The 22,266-nt window shown below is 45.8% G+C and overlaps 1 protein-coding gene across 1 annotated transcript in view; it reads right to left on the bottom strand.

Moving 5' to 3' along the window:
• The window catches only part of ACVRL1 (activin A receptor like type 1), a 46,921-nt gene extending 27,172 nt beyond the window's left edge, over nucleotides 1-19,749 (bottom strand). The window contains exons 1-3 of the mRNA XM_083728919.1: nucleotides 19,227-19,749; nucleotides 3,273-3,356; nucleotides 1,761-1,982 (exon numbers count right to left, since the gene is read on the bottom strand). Of these exons, the coding sequence (XP_083585045.1) occupies nucleotides 1,761-1,982; nucleotides 3,273-3,351 (301 nt within the window). The 5' untranslated portion in view covers nucleotides 3,352-3,356; nucleotides 19,227-19,749. The remainder of the gene's footprint in view (nucleotides 1-1,760; nucleotides 1,983-3,272; nucleotides 3,357-19,226) is intronic.
• Between the last annotated feature and the right edge of the window lie 2,517 nt (nucleotides 19,750-22,266).

Below are 22,266 nucleotides of genomic sequence, written 5' to 3'. Positions count from 1 at the left end.
AAGGTAAAGGGACCCCTGACCATTAGGTCCAGTCGTGACTGAATCTGGGGTTGCGGCGCTCATCTCCTTTATTGGCTGAGGGAGATGGCGTACAGTTTCCGGGTCATGTGGCCAGCATGACTATACCGCTTCTGGCGAACCAGAGCAGCGCATGAAAACGCCGTTTACCTTCCTGCTGGAGCGGTACCTATTTATCTACTTGCACTTCATGCTTCTGAATTGCTAGGTTGGCAGGAGCAGGGACCGAGCAACGGGAGCTCACGCCGTCGTGGGGATTCAAACCGCCGACCTTCTGATTGGCAAGCCCTAGGCTCTGTGGTTTAACCCACAGCGCCACCCGCGTCCCTTCTAGTTTTGTGCCATTAAAATTCTTGCTGCTGTTGTAGCATACATAAATAATGTCCATTTTTCTTTCGGCAATTCTTGTCCTAAAACAGCTAACAAAAAAGTTTCCGGTTTTTTAACAAATGTTATTTTAAACATTTTTTTAAAAAAATCATTGTACAGGGTGAGTCCTTTAAAAGAGGCCCCATGGATACAGTGTACACATGTTCCATGGGGCATCTTTTAAAGGACTCACCCTGTATATAATTTCCCTTTTTTAAAAAAAGAAAAATTAATCTTGTAATCCCACCACATGTGGTAAAATGTACTGTCCCCTTCCTTACATTTTAGTAGAGAAAGTATTGATCTGATATGTAGAGATCTTTCCTATTCTGATTAGTTCAGGACTGTTCTAGAAGGTTTATTTCTATGTGAGAGAAACAGGAAGAAGGTTTCTGATGGGTTATTTCTCTGGGAATCTGTAGACAGATGGTTTAAATTGGTTCTGTTATGTTTCTGTCAAGGTCGTACTGACTATAATAGTAAGACCAGGAGAAGCATGGGTCTCATTCACTTTCTACCTCTTTGTTCTGGTGTTCTGTTCTGTATGCTTAGTGTTAAGGTTAAATCTTATTATCAATTTATTGCTGCAACTGGATTTTTATGGACCGTGCCAATCCTGAATGTACTGGATTTGTGACCATTATGCTCATTTACCTTCAGTATTAGTAAAGTTCTGCTGAATGAAGTACAATTACCTCTTTGTCTATTTTTTGGAAACTCTGCTATGTGTTTAAGTTTTTTTCCTGCTCCCCACCTTCAATGGGCGACAGACATTCACTCCAATCAAATGGCAATCCAGCTACTACCTGTGGGATCTCCTACCTATGGGAGCTAATAATAATCCATAGCTGTCAACTTACAGATTTGAAAATAAGGGACCAGCAGCCTCGAAAATAAGGGATCAGCAGCCAAAATGAGGGATTTTCCAAGCACAAGTACGTTCAACTTCTGAGCCCCTCCGAGCCAAAGGCAGAAAGCCCAGCCAGCAGTCAAGCGAAGCCTCAAGCCTCAAGGAAAACCACTGTCACCTCTCTGCTGGGAAGCGCTGAGCAAAGGCGAGTCCCCAGGCAACGCGGCCGATTTGATTGGCACAAGGCATGCAAGCTCCACCCCCCCAGTCGTTCTTAGACTCCTTATTGGGTGAGCAACGCAGCCAAGCAACACAGTTGGAGCCTCCCTCCTCCCTGACGGCCAGGGAGGAGGGAGAGGAGCTGCTTCCTTTGAAACCCGGGAAATTTAAGGGACATCATCAATTGGGGACAGCAGTGGGACACAGTGCTGGGATAAGGGACTTTCCCGCCAAATAAGGGATGGTTAACAGCTATGTAATAATCCTCGAGGCTAGGTCCCTACAAGAGAAAGCATAGCTGTACCTGGTAACTGGATGGTGCGATTCAAATTACACATGTCGGTTGAGCAACATATTATGGCAGTATTTGTCGTGTGGGAGCCTCTGCAGAACTCAGACATGGATTGAAGGCATCCTTTCTTGTGGATCATTACCCCCTCGGTCAGATGCTTGCTCACAAAACACAGCTTCCCTGTACAAGTGCTATTGAGACAGTTTGGATGTTCACACACACAGTTCACCAGATCTGCAGGAAGACAAAAGAAGGACAGCGTTTCCCTCTGATGTTTGAGCCTTGATTCTTCCCTGCCCAGTAAGGATGATGGAGAAACGTGGTTCAGATTTTGCCACAAACCTACCTGATTTGTATTTTCCAAAACAAGATGTGCAAACCGAATCACAGCTAGCCTTTGAAATCTACACGTCTCTGAATTTGGGGATGCAGTTCCCCAGCCAAATTACATGTACAAAACCGTAAAAATTCAGGGAAAGTGTGCATAAAATGCATACACATTAGTAAAAATTCCCCTGCAACAAGCATCAGCTGAGCCGAGTCAGGGGCCTGAGCCTGCCCTGGCTCCAGATGTGGGGATTACCTCATTGCCTTCAGCTGGGCAATCACTTATAGCTGTTCCACTACCAGTTGGGTCAGGGGAGGCTGAGGTGGCTCCTGGGTCTAGTAACCCACCGACATCTCCTGAGCTGCAGAGACTCAGGTCTGAAAGAAGGAGAGGCCTGAGTACTCACAGGAGGAGTGCTCGCCTTTGGGGTGAGACAGGGAGCTGAGTCCCTGGGGGATCAGGACCGGCCGTTACCACATCGGAGATAAAAGGCTGCCAGACCCTGCCCCACGTTCAACATTGCTGGAACCTGCCTGTTACCCTGTGCCTGACCTAGCCTGGTTTCCTGCCTGGGCCTTGTTGGACTGACACAGCGGCGCTATCCTCCAGGGGGGAGGTCTGATCGCGGTGAGGCGGTGCGATCCTCCTGGCGGGGGGCCGATTGCAGTGCGGTGGCACGATTTGCTCAGGGGGGATTTTGTCCCCCCCCGGGATGGCACCTGGGGCGTGTCGCCTCCCCTGCGCCCCCTTCTTACGCCACTGTTCATATTCCTAGCCCAACCAAAGAACACTACAGCCACGATATGCTCAGTATTCTGTTTAAAAGGTCCTGGAGGCAGGAACAATCAAAGTGGTACATACAGTAGGACTAAGCACTTGATAGAGCACCCTTGCTAAAACTTAGAAAGTCTAGGTGTGATCAGTTTTCCCCCAGGTGAGACTGCAAGACCATCTACTACATACTCTACAACATATCTCTGTTGAAAATAAGGACAGGATCTATAAAATATGCTGATTTGGGGAGTATCCTTAGCTACTCAGGCTAACGGCTCACTGCCTCAGTGGGGCCCCATCCTGAAGCTAAGTGTCTCTAAGGAACAGCAGCCTCTTTGGCAAACAGCTGTTTTGGCAAGGGGGCTCGGTGCTAAAGTCTCCGCCTCTCCACACTCTGCCTGACACAACTGTCTCCCACTCACCTTTTCCTCCGGCCGCCTCAATGTTTCTTGGCAGGCTCATGATGGCCACGAAAAGGCCAGCGATAGCTCTTTGCCGCATTGTCTCTACAAAAAGGGCAGAATGAGTTAAGGAAGGGGATCCTGGAAGAACATTTCAGACACACAGGATAACAGCATTTGTCTCACCAAAGATATGCTACATGGAGATTTATACATTTACCTATTTTTAAAATGTATTCAAGAAGAGCCTGCCCTAGAACATCTGGGGCATGGAACTGAACGGAGAGGAGGTGACCACAGTCTTAATCTCTCAGGACCTGGTGTGTGAAGTTGAGTGTTGTTGAACTGATGAGGAACACTGACCACAGTGTTATACAGTTGTACCTTGGATCCCAAACGCCTTGCAAGTTGAACGTTTTGGCTCCCGAACGCCGCAAACCCAGAAATGACTGTTCCGGTTTGCGAACTATTTTTGGTAGCCAAACGTCTGATGGGGCTTCCGCAGCTTCCAGTTGGCTGCAGGAGCTCCCTGCAGCCAATCAGAAGCTGCGCTTTGGTTTCCAAACGTTTTGGAAGTCAAATGGACTTCCGGAACGTATTCTGTTTGACTTCCAAGGTACGACCGCATACTTATAGATTTGGGGGTGGTACCCCTTAAATCCTAGAAATTAATAAATGGTAGGATTTTGATTATTTGGGATATGAAAGGAGAAAGACAAGGTGCAGAGGAATTCCTGAGCAAGCCTATGCAAAATGACCTGGCCAAGCCAGGACCATTAAGAAAACAATACAGGGCCTTTAAGAGCCACACTAGCAATGCAGTAGAACTCTCCTTCCCCCTCGCCCTGAGGTGTGAACAAAGACTGGGAGTTTGGAAGGTTGCCAGGGTAACTGGGTGTGAGGTGACAGGAAAAGAGAGTTTTTAGTGAGTGTTCTGGGAAGAAGGAAAAAGGAAGACTGGGTTCCATCTTGGGCAGGTTGGCTGAAGGCAGGCTGCAGTGCTGTGGCGGACAAGAGGATGCCAGCATAGTTAACCAGCAGAATCAGGTCACTATCAGAGGCAAGAAGGCACCCTTCAGAGAACAGGATGTCTTGTCCAAATGAGAACAGCACTTCTCGCTGTTCAGGTTTAGCACAAAGGTGTTGGTCAGGGAGCTATTCTGCAGGTGGGTCTGCAAAGAGAAGGCAGGCTTTTGAGCAGCCACTGTCTTCTATTCACTGACACTTCATGATAAAACCCTATCTGGAGATGATGCTGTGCGAACTTAGAAAACCTGCCCACCACATGTTCTGAGCAGCAATTGTGGGTATACAGTCGTACCTTGGATCCCAAACACCTTGCAAGTCGAACGTTTTGGCTCCCAAATGCCGCGAACCGGTGTTCAGGTTTGCGAACGTTCTTTGGAACCCGAATGTCCGACCGGGCTGCCACGGCTTCTGATTGGCTGCAGGAGCTTCCTGTAGCCAATCGGAAGCTGCACCTTGGTTTGGGAAGTTGAATGGACTTCCGGAACGGATTCCGTTTGACTCCAGGTACCACTGTACTGGTTTTCACTTTTGTTGTTTTTCAAGGAGAGAAGAGTTTCTAATTTTGTTTCTTGGAAAGATCTGGCCTCCAAGGATGCTGAGTTCATCCTGCACTGTTGTGCGATTGGATTCTTTTTCGTGCTACGCTGCCTGGCTGTGCTCCAATCTGTCCCTTCTGTGTCTCCATGAGCTGAGGCCAGCTGTTGATTTCAGGGACTCAGGGGTTTTGTCGCAGGCTTATCACTAACATAAAAATACTCTTTGCAGGAATCCAGAAATGTTCCAGCTGCTCCACTGAAGAGACAGGAGTGGGAAGGAGGTTGGGTGGGCTTTTCTGTTTTGTTTTTTTGGATTGCTTGTTTGTACATTTCCTTGTGAAACAGAAACTCTTGCCAAGCTAAACCCATGGGAGTCTTGACCTCACCCATGCCCCTTCCAATTCCTGCAAGCTTCCCCTTCGTCAATACAGGCAAAATTTGGGTCCTGAGAGTCTGAGACTGTTCTGGTCCTGCGTCGCCCACAAATTCCTAGCATAAACAAGTCACCACTCAGCTTCCTGCTATTCAAGAATTCCAGTGTGTAGCCTGGGCGTTGCAGCCGGGACAGGAATCAAGATTGTTTAGATTCTGTCCTTGATGTTTGGGGGTGGAAGGAGTTCCATCAGTCTGCAAAGATCTATCAGAGAAAGGCATATGCTGCATGGCTCCAGCCTTGGAAGAATAGCAACTCCCCCAGAAACAGCTTGCTTTGTTTTTGCCGGTGGAGGGGAAGTTGAGGCTAAAGCTCAGAGAACATTGGCCTGTAAATAGTGATATCAGAAAGGAAGACTAAGATCAAGATCCTGTGCAGAGGGAATGTTGGCTCCTTGCAAATCAGAAGTCTGTATCGAGAACTGGTCCTCCCCTCTCTTTTCTGGCACAATGCCCCCCCCTCAGTTTAGTCTTTGGGCTCCTCCAGACAACCTGTTTACTGAGCATGCACCTTGTCCAAAGCATATACAGAGGTTAGATTGAGCATTTGTTGTGGCTTGTTTTTTTTATATTTTATCGGTTTTTAGCTTACAAAATTATAAAACATACCTCACAGTTTATCACAGATACATTCTTATTTGGACTTCCATCAGCACCTCTGATAATCCTCCGTCTTAATCACTTCTTATGCCTTTCTTAACTTAATATTGCCATTAAATCTTTTAACATATCATCTCTCTTTTTCCATTTTTACAATATTTCTAATATTACTCCTCACAGAACTTCTTGCAAACCCACGAACGCCATCTGATCATCACAAATACTTTTCAGATAGTCCGTAAATTTACTCCAGTCTTCTGTAAACTTCTGGTCTCGCTGGTTTTGGATCCTTCCTGTTAGTTTGTCCAATTCCGCATGCGGTGTTGTGGTTTGTTTGAATGGAGGTTATACACAGGGCTGTTTTCAGCCAGAACTTGCAGGAACACAGTTCCGGCACCTCTCAGGTGGGCACCATTGCCATTATAACAGACCTTCCAGGGACAGTCCCAGATTTACAAAAGCAGCCCTGGTTTCTGATTTGATCCCAGAATGTCCCGCTTTTCCTTAGGCCAGGGGTGTCCAAACTTTTTTCAAATAGGGCCAGATTTGATGAAGTGAACATGCATGAGGGTCGACCAAAGTTGTTGATCTATTTTTAGGATTGAAGTTGTTGAGTTTTGGGGGATTTAACCACAAAGTTGTTGAGCTTTTTTTTAGGACTGAGGTTGCTGACATTCTTTTAGGGTTGAAGTTGTGGATATTTAATGGATTTTACCCCAGGAAATAAACTGTCACAGGGGCTGGATTAAACCAACCAGCGGGCCAAATTAGACCCCGGAAATGGACTTTGCTCATGCCTGCCTTAAAGGTAAAGGGACCCCTGATCATTAGGTCCAGTTGTGACCGACTCTGGGGTTACGGCACTCATCTCGCTTTATTGGTACAGCTTCCGGGTCATGTGGCCAGCATGACTAAGCCACTTCTGGCGAACCAGAGCAGCGCACAGAAACTCCATTTACCTTCCCGCCGGACTGATACCTATTTATCTACTTGCACTTTGACGTGCTTTTGAACTGCTAGGTTGGCAGGAGCAGGGACCGAGCAACGGGAGCTCACCCGTCGGGGGGATTCGAACTGCCGACCTTCTGATCAGCAAGTCCTAGGTTCTGTGGTTTAACCCACAGCACCACCCGCGTCCCTCATGCCTGCCTTAGGCCATCCATATTTTCATAAGAGAAATGTTGGAGGGTATGTTATAAGAGGACAAGGGAGGCATTCATGGTGAGTTCTGGCACCTCTTTTTCTTTAAAAAATAGCACTGGTTATACAACCATGAGCATCCATTTGATCTTCTTGCAGCAGGACAGTTATACGCCTTCCATAACAATTAGTTCATTCCACACCTTTGAATGCATTTCTCCATTGCTCAAGAGTACCTCCAGACTGTGACTCTTTTTGCAAGATTCAGGTGCATACCAGAGCTTTGCACAGGCAATTATGGATTAAAGGGATCTGTTTCCCCAGCACAACAAATCCACTTTAAAAGAGAATTGGTCTTTTTGCGGCCTGGAAAGTGTGGGAGGAACAAATGATTAATGGGAATGTATGTAAACATAAATCAGGATAAATACTCATTGTCGTACAACTGCCCCGCTGACAAATCAGACTGGATGCTCAATAGAGACATTTTCTGTCTATCATCTTTCCTCCCACTCTGTTCTCAATTTCTGCTCATTTTCATCCTCTTGGACAGCCCGACAGCTACAACACTTCAGCATTGCCTTTGCTCCAGCTGCTGAATCCCAGATTTTTCTGTCCGAAATAGGGAACCTTGTGACCTCGTCATTTCACGACTGGCCTGATCTCTAGTTCTCATAGACACTGTCTGCATCGAAGTCTCTGGAGGATGCGCCAAAGAGGCGCCTTCTTGTGTCTACTGCTCTCCAGATCCTTCTTGGATGAGACCAGGGAATCGTCAAATCGAGCATTTCTATAAATCGGCTCCATCGCAGCCCATTTAAAAAGGTAAAGGACCCCTGGACAGTTAAGTCCAGTCAAAGGCGACTATAGGGTTGTGGCGTTCATCTTGTTTTCAGGCCAAGGGAGCCGGTGTTTGTCCACAACAGCTTTCCGGGTCATGTAGCTGGCATGACTAAACCACTTCTGGCACAACATTACCCCATAATGGAAACCAGAGCGCACAGGAATGCCGTTTACCTTCCCGACGCAGTGGTACCTATTTATCTACTTCAGTGGTGTCCAAACTTTTTTCAAAGAGAGCAAAATTTGATGAAGTGAAGGGCTGTGAAGACCAACCAAAGGGCCCACCAAATCCTTTTTACCCCAAAGTTGTTGAGCCTTTTTTTAGGGTTGAAATTGTGGAGGTTTTTTACCCCAGGAAATAAACTGCCACAGGGGCTGGATTAAACCGACTGGCAGGCCGGATTAGGCCCCTGAAATGGACTTTGGACATGCCTGATCTACTTGCACTAGCGTGCTTTCAGACTGCTAGGTTGGCAGGAGCTGGGGCAGAGCAACGGGAGCTCACCCCGTTGCGGGGATTCAAACCGCCGACCTTCTGATCAGCAAGTCCTAGGCTCCGTGGTTTAACCCACAGCGCCACCTGCATCTCTTTTACAGCCCATGTACAGAGGAGGAGAAAGGTGAAAAGTTGTGTGCATACTGTTTTGCCCTCTGTCAAGCCAAAGGAAGCTACAGAGGCAACTCACCGCCACAAAGTTTGTGGCAAATAACATATGGATAGGGATGAAGAATCTGTCCATTTGGAGTCTTTAAGTTTCACATTTTTCCAATCATAAATTCAATTCTCTCACTTTCCTGCAGCAGTTTGTGATTTTTTTTTAAGGTAAAAATTGCTGGTGAAAAATTGTTGGTATTTCAATGTGCATTTCTCTGAATAACCACATATTTGTACGCAGTTTTGACTAATACACAGGTTTTTGAAAGCAACTTCCCGTAAAAGGCATTTTTGTATGTTATTTTCACTAATATGTGCATTTTACACCCCCCCCCCATATATGTATTTTTGAATTCAATGGTTGGCTAGAGAACTTCACTGCGAAATTTGGAGACATGCAGCTTTTGAATGATAGCTGTGTTTCGGTTTGCATATTGATCCGAGAAGCACAGATTGGGTAGTTTCTCACTGAAAGGCAAACACAACTGACTTGCTTCTCCAGCTCTGCACATGGGCCCACAAAAACGCATTGCCACAGCACATTCTGACAACCATCAAGTTCGGCTGTAACACTGGCAATAATCCAACATTAGAGAAGTCAGTCTGTCTGTGCTTGTGTATGTCCTTTGAGCAGTCCTCACTTTGCTCCACCCTTTCTGGAGTGGGGAAACATATAACGGAGCTGATGGCTTGCTATTACGTGCAAACCAGCGCTTGCTATCTGATTCCTCCAACCATGCCATGTGAGCTGGGAAGCAGGAACAAACCTTGGCTTCCGTTTGTGTTATATCTGGAGATAAATAAGCCAATGAGTGCTGGTTTGTAGCAGTCAGCCAGCCACACTTAAGTTTGTTTCCCCACTCTAGAAAGGGAGGAGTAAAGTGTGGAGTGCCTGACCTGCACGTCCCAGTGTGTAGGTTGTGTGTAGAATAAGTTCCCTGACCATGATTTATGGCCAGCGTTTTATGTGGATGCAGCCAATGAATGAGTTCTGGTCCCAAACAAGGTGAAATCACATTGTATTCTTACAGTATCTTACTATATAGTTCATGTGTTTTGTTCTCACTTACGTATTATGTATCAAAACTTGAAAAATCAATAAGAATAATTGTTAAAATAAAGATATCTCATTATGTAGCGTACTGTCCACAAATAATTGGTGCCAGCTCTTCATCCAGTCTCAAGTTACTGTATTTTTTGCTCTATAAGACTCACTTTTTCCCTCCTAAAAAGTAAGGGGAAATGTGTGTGCGTCTTATGAGCCGAATGCAGGCTGTGCAGCTATCCCAGAAGCCAGAACAGCAAGAGCGATTGCTGCTTTCACTGCGCAGCGATCCCTCTTGCTGTTCTGGCTTCTGAGATTCAGAATATATTTTTTCTTGTTTTCCTCCTCCAAAAACCAGGTGCGTCTTGTGGTCTGGTGCATCTTATAGAGCGAAAAATATGGTAATTTTCCCGGACCAATCTGTGTGCAGCCAGGGAGCCGCCTAGCGTAAAATCAAGTGATGCTCAGAACCTGTCAATATCAGGTATTGACTTCTGCAAATTCACCCTGAGGCAGAAGGGTGAGCAATAGCAATCTGGTACAAGTGGATAACAGGAATACAGCATATCTCTCTCCCCCGCCCCTTTTATCAAGCAGTATATAAATTTAATGACATTAAATAAATAAATATTTCTATTTATATAGCCACAAGGGCGAATGTTTACTGCATCTTCAGATTTGCCAACTAAAATAACTTACTGTAATGTATTTATTTTTTCATTACATCTGCTTAATCATCCCATGTTCTACTAACAAGCATGCTTTTTGCCACAAGCTGCCAGAACAAGGTCCAGGGCCTCTTCAGGGCTAATGCACTGGAAGAGGACTGTGCAGAATCTCCAGCAGTCAGGAAATGGGATTTCCGTGCCCTGGCATGGGCGGTTCTTGCAGGAGGGGATAAAGGATGCTGTAGCTATGACAGCAAATATAATAATAGTGTATGCGTGTGCACTTAAGAGCTTTTGAATGGATTGCCAAAGCATCACTTTAATGGTCTATCTCTCATCTATATCTATCATCTATCTATCTATCATCTATCTATCTATCTATCTATCTATATCTATCTATCTATCATCTATCTATCTATATCTATCTATCTATCTATCTATCTATCTATCTATCATCTATCATCTATCTATCTATCACCTCTATCTCATTATCCCAGTCATCTATTGCATGCTAATGGAAACCAAATACCTCTATTTTTGGTCACTAGACAAATGCATGGAGTATAGCTCTACCAAAGGTTCTTCTTGGTCATGACAGGTAAATAAAGGTAAAGGTACCCCTGACCGTTAGCTCCAGTCGCGGATGACTCTAGGGTTGCATGCCCATCTCGTTTATTGGCCGAGGAAGCCGGCGTACAGCTTCCAGGTCATGTGGCCAGCATGACCACGCCGCTTCTGGCAAACCAGAACAGCACACGGAAACGCTGTTTACCTTCCCGCTGGAGTGGTACCTATTTATCTACTTGCACTTTGACATCCTTTTGATCTGCTAGGTGGGCAGGAGCTGGGACCGAACAACAGGAGCTCACCCTGTCGCGGGGATTTGAACTGCCGACCTTCCGATTGGCAAGCCCTAGGCTCGTGTCACCCGTGTGACCACAGTGCCACCCGTGCATAGCTGTCAACTTACAGATTTGAAAATAAGGGACCAGCAGCCTCGAAAATAAGGCATCAGCAGCCAAAATAAGGGATTTTCCGAAGACAGGTATATTCAACTTCTGATCCCCTCCGAGCCAAAGGTAGAAAGCCCAGCCAGCAGTCAAGCGAAACCTCAAGCCTCAAGGAAAACCACTGTCACCTCTCCGCTGGGAAGCGCTGAGCAAAGGCGAGTCCCCAGGCAACACGGCTGATTTGATCGGCACAAGGCATGCAAGCTCCATCCCCCAGTCGTTCTAAGACTCCTTATTGGGTGAGCAACGCAGCCAAGCAACACAGTTGGAGCTTCCCTCCTCCCTGGCCGGCAGGCAGGGAATGAGAGGAGCTGCTTCCTTTGAAACCCTGGAAATTTAAGGGACATCATCAATAAGGGACAGCAGCGGGACACGGCGCTGGGATAAGTGACTTTCCCGCCATATAAGGGACGCTTGACAGCTATGCACCCGTATCCCTGACAGGTAAATGAAACCCCCCAATTCAGTGTGCCTCTGAAGGCCAGTTGTTGGGAACAAAATCAGGACAGGGCTATTATTGCCCTCATGCCCTGCCTGTGAGCTTTCCAGAGATATCTGGTTGGCCATTGCACGGGACGCAGGATGTTGGACTAGAATGACCCTTGTTCCAATTCAGCAGGGCTCATCGTACGGTCATCGTTTTTGACATTTAAAAACCCCTAAAATGACATGAAGCTGAGCAGGAAGTGGAACTGATTATACAAGTCGGAACTTGCTGCCAGTGCAGGATTTTGCTGCGGAATGGAACGGGTGCTAACATTTGGCATGTGCTGATGTGGTCTCCTTCAGGGTGCACTGAAGCCACACACCAGAAAAACTGCAGCGGTCATTGCGGTTTGAGGCTTGTGAGCCGGCCGCATGGTGAAGCAATTGCACAGTTGCTCCACCGCAGGCAGAATTTGGCAGGTTTCCTCGTAACCCACATTTCCTGCTTGCCAGCTTGCTTACAGGAACGGATCCCAATTTCCACACTCTCAAGACCTCCTCTTTGTACCTTTGTCGCTGTTGGGATTCAGCCACATAGTGGATAATTCGGACGGCACAATGAAAGTTGACTTGGCACTCTTGTGTAACAATCAATCCCCACCCCCGCACATATCCAAACGCACACACAGATTTTGCTATAAGGAAAGTGATGGGAAAATGTACTAAAAAGTGTGGGATGACATGTGCTCAACACAACATCATATAACCTCCCCACAAACAAATCAGAATGAACACTACATGTTATGTACTGAGCTGAATCCTAGAACAATAGGATCCAGAATGCAGCAGTCTGATTGGTCCACAGGAGTCACCCAATCCAGCTCCAGGAAGTGAATCAGCGACCTGATTGGCATGCAGGAGAGGCCAATCAGATTTCTGGAGAAGGTGAATCCGCAACCTGATTGGCCTATAGGAGCAGCCTGGAATTAGCCAATCACACGGGGCCCATTGTGTAAATAATGTGTATGCTGTATATAGCTAGACGTTTTGGGGAAAGTTTCATTCATTGCTACTATGAGCTGAATAAAGAGCATGAAATTCACACTCAACTCCGAGTATATTTCCTTCTGGTGGTTCCCTTGCTGAGAGAAGCCAAGTTACAGGGAACCAGGCAGAAGGCCTTCTCGGTAGTGGCACCCGCCCTGTGGAATGCCCTCCCACCAGATGTCAAAGAGAAAAACAACTACCAGACTTTTAGAAGACATCTGACGTCAGCCCTGTTTAGGGAAGCTTTTAATGTTTAATAGATTATTGTATTTTAATATTCTGTTGGAAGCTGCCCAGAGTGGCTGGGATATAAATAATAAATTATTATTATTATTTTTTAATTAACGGAAGTGGTGTGCGGTGTTGGCAAGCCAAGTCAGCAATGTGGCCCCCGACCTGCCCCCGTGTTGCTGGGCTGGCTGCTTCTGCCTCCATCTCTATCTGTAATATGTCACAAGTATAATACTCGTTGTAGGATCTTTGTAAAGATTGCTGAGAAGATGATAAAAAGAAAAGTCCTCTATAAACGCCAAGTACGATTCTGTGGCTGGAAACCTCAAACGCATTTGTAGGTTCTGCTTTTCTAATGCCAAAATAGTACTCATGACTTGGTTCCTTTTTTAAATTAAAAAAAAACAACAACACCAGGGTGTGTGACTTCAAGGATGATATTTGGCCTTGTTTCAAGGTTAGGGGCTGGAGAATTTCCCACGGGTGCAGTCCTCCGTGCAGTGACCAGCTATTTTTAAAAACCGAGTGCCTGTGATGGAGTGAAGAGTACACAACTGGGTGACAGATTCGCAATCTAAAGCCACATCCATACCATGCTTTTAAGGTGCTACAATGCCACTTTAAACAACAACAACAACAACAACAACAACAACAATAATTTATACCCCGCCCATCTGGCTGGGCTTCCCCAGCCACTCTGGGTGGCTTCCAAAAAAAATATTAAAATACTGTAATACATCAAACATTAAAAGCTTCCCTAAAAAGGGCTGCCTTCAGATGTCTGGTAGTTGTTGTTCTCTTTGACATCTGGTGGGAGGGCGCCACCACCGAGAAGGCCCTCTGCCTGGTTCCCTGTAACTTGGCTTCACGCAGTGAGGGAACCGCCATGTCATGGCTTCCCCCAAACAATTCTGGGAGTTGTACTTGAGAGTTTTTGGAAGGCCCCTCTTCTGCTAACAGCTCTACAACTCTCGGAGTTTCCTGTGAAAAGGGATTGATTATTAAACCAGCCACAGCTCTGGGAGGGAAATAGGGACCTCCTAACCATTCTCAGGGGCGCGAGTGGCTCTGTGGGTTAAACCACAGTGCCTAGGACTTGCCGATCAGAAGGTCGGTGGTTCGAATCCCCACAACAGGGTGAGCTCCCGTTGCTCAGTCCCTGCTCCGGCCAACCTAGCAGTTCGAAAGCACATCAAAGTGCAAGTAGATAAATAGGTACCACTCCAGCGGGAAGGTAAACGGCGTTTCCGTGCGCTGCTCTAGTTCGCCAGAAGCGGCTTAGTCATGCTGGCCACATGACCCGGAAGCTGTACGCCGGCTCTCACAGCCAATAAAGCGAGATGAGCGCCGCAACCCCAGAGTCGGTCACAACTGGACCTAATGGTCAGGGATCCCTTTACCTTTAACCATTCTCAGCACCCAAAAAAACTACACCTCGCAGAGTTCTTTGGGGGGAAGAAGCCACAACTGTTTAAAGTGGTATAATAGTGCCCTAAAAATGTAGGTGGCCTAAGAGGACACCTAGAGTTTACCTCACAGGTATTGTCATTTCAGCCGGCTTCCTAAAATTGCATGAAAATCTCACCAAAATGCATGAAAATCTCACCACACATTTCAAAAGAACAGTGGTACCTCGGTTTAAGAACAGCGCTGTTCACGATCTATTCGGTTTACGAACTCCGTAAAACTCGAAGAAGCGTCCTGGTTTGTGAATTTTACCTCGGTCTAAAAACGGAATCGAAATGGTGGAAGGGCACCAGTGGCGGGAGGCCTCATTAGGCAAAGCACGCCTCGGTTTAAGAACGGTTTCGGTTTAAGAACGGACCTCTCGGAACGGATTAAGTTCGTAAAACGAGGTACCACTGTATATTTTTTACCCTTTTGAGTTGCAGAAAGCTGTGTTTCAGATGCTGTTGGCTGCAACTTCCATCATCCCTTGCCTTTGACTATACTGATTGTGGCTTATCCAAGTTCAACAACATCAGACTCCCTGTGTCTGGGGCGCACAGCAACACAACTCAGAAATCGGCACAATAAACTTTCATAGTTCACTGTTGCGAGATGAGTGTATGTGTGTTTGCAGTTACAATTCTACAAACCCTCCAAATGTCCCTTTTTTCCAGAGGTTGTCCCGGATTTACAGAAGCTGCCCCGGTTTCTGATTTTATCTGGAATGTCCCGCTTTTCCTTAGGATGTTTTCATCTGAGAAACGTTGGATGGTATGGAGTTATTGCAACCCTGAGCCAAGGCAATAAGTAACTATACAACCTTTAGAAGACATCTAAAGGCAGTCCTGTATAGGGAAGTTTTTTTAATGTTTAATGTTTTATTATGTTTTTATATGTCGGAAGCTGCCCAGAGTGGTCAGTCAGATGGATGGGGTATATATTATTATTATTATTATTATTATTAGTAGTAGTAGTAGTAGTAGTAGTATTGACTAGGATGACCCTAATTTCATTGGATGTTGGATGTTATTGGTTTTATTCAGATTGCATTTCAAGACAAGCCTACCTAAATTCTTATTTCCTGAAACAATACATGGTCTGAAACATAGCCATTCCTTTAAATACACACTTCTCCAAATCTTGCAATGCATTTCTCCAGCCTAGTGTGTACAAAAAAGCATACCGTGAGGTAAAGTGTGCAAGAAATGCATAAATTAGTGAAAATAGCACACAAAAATGCATAAATTAGTGAAATTACACACAAAAATGCATTGCACTACACAAAATGGGTTTGTGTATATTAGAGGGAAATTGTACAGCAAAGTGTGTGTATTAGGAGACAATTGCACTAAAAATGAGCAGGTCACAGAAACCGAAATTAACAGATTTTGCCCACTACTAATCTTGAGTCATATTCATAAATAGCAGCCAGGCGAGGCACTGATCTCAGTTATGCAATGAAACTTGGATGACCCAGCACCACCTTGCTTAGACAATTAAAATAATATGCAGTACCCTAAAGACGGATGTCCAAGCAACAATTTACAAGGATCATGAAACTAATTCGGAGCAGAGAGCTGTACAATTCTTCATATCCAGCACTGTCTCCTGCAAAATGATTGCTCCTAATTTTTTTTGCAGAAGGGTGAGTGCCATCCTGCATCACAGAGTTCCTCAGTTCCTGCTTACATTTTCTTTGCACAGGGAGGAGGAGCCTACAGAGAGGGTCAACCGGCTGGCAGCAAGAGGGAGAGAATCGCCAATCAGTAATGTCGAGATCCCAGGGTCAGTGGGAGCCAATTTTGTTGATAAGCGGTGCTGCAACTGCATAGGTTTGGACCTTAGATTTAATGGCATATACAGGAAACAACTTACACAGGGGTTATGTTCCAGGGATTGCATCTAAAGTCAAAACCGTGTATAGGTAAAGGTAAAGGGACCCCTGACCATTAGGTCCAGTCGTGACCGACTCTGGGGTTGTGGCGCTCATCTTGCTTTATTAGCCGAGGGAGCCGGCGTACAGCTTCCGGGTGATGTGGCCAGCATGACTAAGCCACTTCTGGAGAACCAGAGCAGCGCACGGAATCACCGTTTACCTTCCTGCCAGAGTGGTACGTATTTATCTACTTACACTTTGTCGTGCTTTCGAACTGCTAGGTTGGCAGGAGCAGGGACAGAGCAACTGGAGCTCACCCTGTTGTGGGGATTCGAACCGCCAACCTTCTGATCGGCAAGTCCTAGGCTCTGTGGTTTAACCCACAGCGCCACCTGCGTATAGTCAGGGCTTTTTCTTCAGCAGGAACTCTCTGGAACTCAGTTCTGCCAACCTTTCAGATGGGCGCAATTGCCATTATTAGAGAACAAGAAAGGGTTTCATGGTGAGTTCTGGCACCTCTTTTTCTGCAAAAATAGCACTGCGTATGGCCAAACCCCATTTTTCCTGGAACCCTGTACCCTTTCTGCCCTCTTTTTAATTGTTTTACAAATTTTTGCCACACACGTAAAGCTAAATGCGCACAAGTTAAATGCATGCAAATTGTGGGCTTACTGCAATAGTTTTGCTCAGGTCGGAGTTTTATTGATGTTTTATTTACTTATCTGAATAATTTATATGCCACTTAATTATAATCAACTCTAAGCAGGGTGCAAAAAGATAAAAACCAGATAAAACTATAAAACCAGAATTTCGTTAAAATGCCTGCGGGAATAGAAAAGCCTTCAATAGGCCTGATGTCATCTCGTGCTACTTTTACACTGCTAAACTTTTGTTTTGAGAAGCTGCGATGGCTAGGTACAAATAAGCTGATCTGATCCAATGGCCTTACAGGGGCTCCCTTAGATAGGCATGTGTATTACTTTAGTTGTGAAGCACACAATTCACATTCCCACCCGCCATTCCACACTTTACAAGGGTGTCTACATTCCTGATGTGTTAGACCAGATGCTTGTGTCTCTCCAGATGTTGCTGTACTACAACTCTAATCAGCCCCAGTCGGCCTGGCCAGTGGTCGAGGAAAATGTGATTTGCAGAAATACTCTGAGCATGCGCAGTTTCGCATTATAGAAACTGACGTAAATCACGGCATAGTTTCTGTTGTCATGAACGGAAATAAAATGAGATTCGCTTTTGCTTGCAAAAGTTATATGTACAGTATTAGGTAAAATTGCATAAAGGTGTGACTATTAGGGCAAATCAGCACCGTGATGCTAACAAATTTTCGCAAACTTAAATAAATTCACAGACTGGTGTGGAGATGCAGAGAGCGGAACTTAAGGTAGGAAAACTGAGAGAAAGCAAAATGGATAGATTCATCAGTTCCTAGCTGGAACCAGACACTGGGGTGCAAACCTGGCCCTATGGATATGAGCCTTTGCCAAACAGCTGCAAAAGCAGAAGGGGGAGGATATGATTTGAAGTGGAAAAATGGGGCGGGGGGGGGGGAAGTGCTTAACCCTTACCCCACCCACTACCATCCTCCTGCAACCTCCTCCTTTCAGCTCCGTTTTCCTGCAACATGGGACGAATTCAGCATCTCACTAAGGCAATTGTTGGATTGCCAGATGGAGCAATCCTCTTCTCCGTTCCCTGCATAATGTTCTGGTGGTTCTTCTGACTCCTTTCCTGTCCCCAGCCAATTTTAGGGGGGGTGCATGGGGGAAGAGAGGGGGGGAATAGCCCCATTTGCAGGTGGAAGCCTTTGAATAGGGCTTCCGCTTTTGAATTCTGTGCAACGACTCACATCTGCAGTGGTAGCTGACTTAAACTTTTCAGGAATCTGTAGCTTCCTCAGGAACCATTCATTTAGGAAATTAGAATTTCTCTATACTACCTGGATTAATAAAGTTGTATCCTGTGCTTTGTCAGGTTGCCCTTTCACTGTGTTCAAGAATGCCACACTAAATAGATTTCTAATGGACATGCCTATCAATTTCAGATGCAGACAGAGACAAAATCACTACAACACAGGAGTGGGGAGCCAGTGACCCTCTACGTGTTGTTGGACTCTCTACTGCCATGAGGCCCAGCTAGCATTGCCAATGGTCCAAGCCGATGTGTGTTGTTGTCTAAACACATCTGGAAGGCACAAGATTCTCCACCACTGCCATAAATCCTCTTAGAGCTGCTCTTATACCTGAAGGAGCATCTCCACTCCCATCGTTCAGCCTGGGGTCCAGCTCCAAGGGCCTTCTGGAAGTTCCTTCACTGTGAGAAGTGAGTTTACAGGGAACCAGGCAGAGGGCCTTCTCAGTAGTGGTGCCCGCCCTGTGGAACACCCTCACATCATATGTCAAGGAAATAAACATCTATGTGACTTTTAGAAGACATCTGTTTAGGGAAGTTTTTAATGTTTGATCTTTTATTGTGTTTTTAATATTCTATTGGGAGCCACCCAGAGTGGCTGGGGTGGCTCCCATAATTATTATTGTGGTCAGCTTTCACTGCCAGTGGTCTGGCACCCCCCCCCCCAGATTCCCACGATCCACAAACGAAATATTTCAACCCACCCCTGGAAACATCTGTTTTGATTTTTCTCCGTGAATTGGTGCTGCTGTCTAGCATCGTCCTTGCGGCGTTTTGAGCTCAACAAGAGTCCAAGCAATGGCCAGTTGGTTTTGTGGAGGAGCTCAAGGGAGCTGGTCTGTCCTGTCTGAGAGCCAGGCTAGAAAAAACTGAAGATGCTAAATGCTGCAAGGAATTTGATTTCAGCAGTGATACACTTCAATCTTTTCTCCATTCTTTTATGAGGGGCCTGGTGCCTAAAGATCGGATCTTAGAAATTCCTGTTTTGCTTGACAGCTTCTTTAAAAAAAAATCCCCCCTCAAGTAAAAATGAAAATGTCAGAAACATTGAATCCAACTTACCCAGAAGTCTATGTAGGGGGAAGAGAGTGAAGCTTAGGCACGTCCTGTATCCTGTTGCCTTCCTGCTTTCAACGGGCCTCGGCTAAAAGTTTTCTTCGGTACCAAAGTCTGAAGTGGTTTTTTTTAAAGAAACACCAGCGGATGCATGTATTTAGATCACCCTGGGCAGCTCCTCACCATTCTCGGGTGCCTGGCCTGATACAGAATCATGGGTCTCCTTTCCGATGACCGTACGAACCTTCCTGAATTTTCCAACTTTAAAGGTGCACCTGATTTAGTCTGAAGTTCCTTTCTGGCAAAGCGTATCCCAGGGAGGCCGGCGTATCGAAAGCAGGGTTGATTAAATGGGGAGCAGGAGCCAGGATTCTTTTCTACAGTCCCCTCTGCACTTTCCCTCTCGCTCTGAAAGCAGTGGTTTGGCAAGCTCTGGAGGTGGGAGAAGTTAAAAATGTTTCTTATTACTGCCTCTTCCTGCTTGGCATTTCTCCACCACTCCCAGCTAATAAAGCATTTCCTATTGCAAAGCACAGATCTACACACACACACACACAGTCCCTCCCTCCCTCCCTCTCTCCCCCCAGAACACAGTAGGGTCCTGCGCAATTATTCTTCACGATCTCCTATTTCTGACAACTAAGTGATTCTTATTGCCCGTTTCATTCCTCCAGCTGATCGGTTCCTTTCCCTCCTGTTTTCGTTTTCAGAATGCAATTGACTAATTCGGGGGGTGGGAGTGGGGGCTGTCAACCAGATCAGTCTCTATTTCACCGGTCTGGGCAGAAGGATTATGCCCTATTTCTGTCAGGCAACCAGAAGAGTGATCTAGCCAGCCACCAAAACCCACAGTCCTGGCTAGAAACTTTGTGGATGCCTTAGGCCAGTTGCCATCACTGAGTCTCCTAATCTGTGGACCAGACAAGGCAGTAACCTTGAAGAGAGACCCCATGTTAGTTGAGAATTGGAGTGTGCTTGGACCCTCAGAAAATGCACCGCCATCTGGAGTTGCCTCTGTCCAGATTGTTCACCCACAATGCATCAGGTTCCACTCTGGCTCTGACAGTGTACCTCCAGATTTTGTCTTGGCTCTGTCCTCAGCCCTGTGGCCCTGTATTTTTGCAATCCATAGCTGGCATTCCTTATTGATCAGCCGTATCACAGGCACTGGCATTTATCTGCTCTGGACATGGGATCGATAAGCGAATTTTGGCAATCCTCACCATTCTTTTTAAAGGACCAGTAGGGATGCGAGTGGCGCTGTGGGTTAAACCACAGAGCCTAGAACTTGCTGATCAGAAAGTTGGTGGTTCGAATCCCCACGACAGGGTGAGCTCCCGTTGCTCGGTCCCTGCTTTTGCCAACCTAGCAGTTTGAAAGCACGTCAAAGTGCAAGTAGATAAATAGGTACCGCTCTGGCGGGAAGGTAAACGGCGTTTCCATGTGCTGCTCTGGTTTGCCAGAAGCGGCTTAGTCATGCTGGCCACATGACCCGGAAGCTGTACGCCGGCTCCCTCAGCCAATAAAGCGAGATGAGCAGCGCAACCCCAGAGTCGGTCACGAATGGACCTAATGGTCAGGCGTCCCTTTACCTTTACCTTAGAACCAACCAGCCGCATCTCATGACCATTCTGCTTTCAGAGCTTCCGTAATTTTTGCATAAGTCAACTCTGGAGACTAAATATAAAGCTGACCAACATTCTTCACTATGGGATGAATGTCAATGCCACACTGCAGCAACTCTTACAGAGCACTGTTTGTTTTTGTTTGTTTGTTTGTTTGTTTGTTTGACTGATTGGTCAATTGATCGACTGCACTTCTAAGCCACCCTTACTCAGTAAAGATCCCAGGGTGGTTCACAAATAAATAAAACAGGCCAACAAAACACAAGTAAAATTCAAAAACCTAAACCAAACACCCACAATTTCCAGCTGTACAAACAGCTGACAAAGGAGATTTCCAATATGAAAGGGCTTTGAAAAAGCTACTATATGTATAACTGCGACTGCAACAATTGGTTTGCAGTTCCCTCATCCAGTATTATGGGATGGTGTCCAGTGGTTTTCTTTGAAGATGGGCACTTGGAAGAACACTTTTTGGCCAAATTTAATCTATGCGTACTGTACCATTAATATGTGACCCTAACGTCTTGCACACTTACCTTTTATTAGGATGTAATCTCAGAGCCTCTGTCTATAATCTTCTCAAAGATTATAGAACAGGTGAAGATGAGGTCCCTGCACACTGGAGACAGGTAAATGTTGTCCCCATTTTCAAAACGGGGGGGGGGGGGAGAAGACCCATGTAACTAGCAATCTATCAGCTTGATGTTGATACCAGGATAGATCCTAAACAGTCTGTCTGTTAGTACTTAGAAAATGATGCAGTGATAGTAATAGACCCAGCATAGGTTTGTAGCTGGTTGACTGACTGAACCCAAAGACTGCTCACTAATAGTTCCTTGCCATGCTGGAAAAAGGTGGTAAGTGGGGTTGCGACACAATTCTGTCCTGGGCCATCGTTGTTCAACGTCTTTATGAATGACTTGGACGACTAGCTAGTGCTATTCTAGGCTGCATCAACAGAAATATAGTGTTCCGATCAAGGGAAGCGATAGTTTTGCTCTATTTTGCCTTGATCAGAATACACCTGGAGTGCTGTGTTCAGTTCTGGGTAACACAGTTTAAAAAGGATGTTGACAGGATGTTGAAAGTGTGCAGAGGACAACCAAGACAATTAAGGGTCTGGAAACCAAGCTTTATGGGGAACAGTTAAGGAAATTGAGTATGTTTAGCATGGATAACCGTTTATGGATAAGAGGAGCCTGAGGGGAGATATGATAGCCACCTTCAAACATCTAAAGGGCTGTCACGTGAAAGATGGAGCAAGCATGTTTTTTTCCAGATTGCTGGTTTACCATTTGACTGCACATTTATCTCAATAACTGGACCAGTATGTTCTGTTGTGTGCCACTTGTATTAAATCAGTATATCCAGTGCTTTCCCCCCCTTAAAAAATGTTTAGAGGTACTGTCCTTTTCCTACTC

The sequence above is a fragment of the Podarcis gaigeae genome (assembly GCF_964106915.1).
Source record: "Podarcis gaigeae genome assembly, chromosome: 2".
Lineage (NCBI taxonomy): Eukaryota > Metazoa > Chordata > Lepidosauria > Squamata > Lacertidae > Podarcis > Podarcis gaigeae.
The sequence above is the reverse complement of the archived record's forward strand: the minus strand, read 5'-3'. Positions and strand labels throughout refer to the sequence as shown.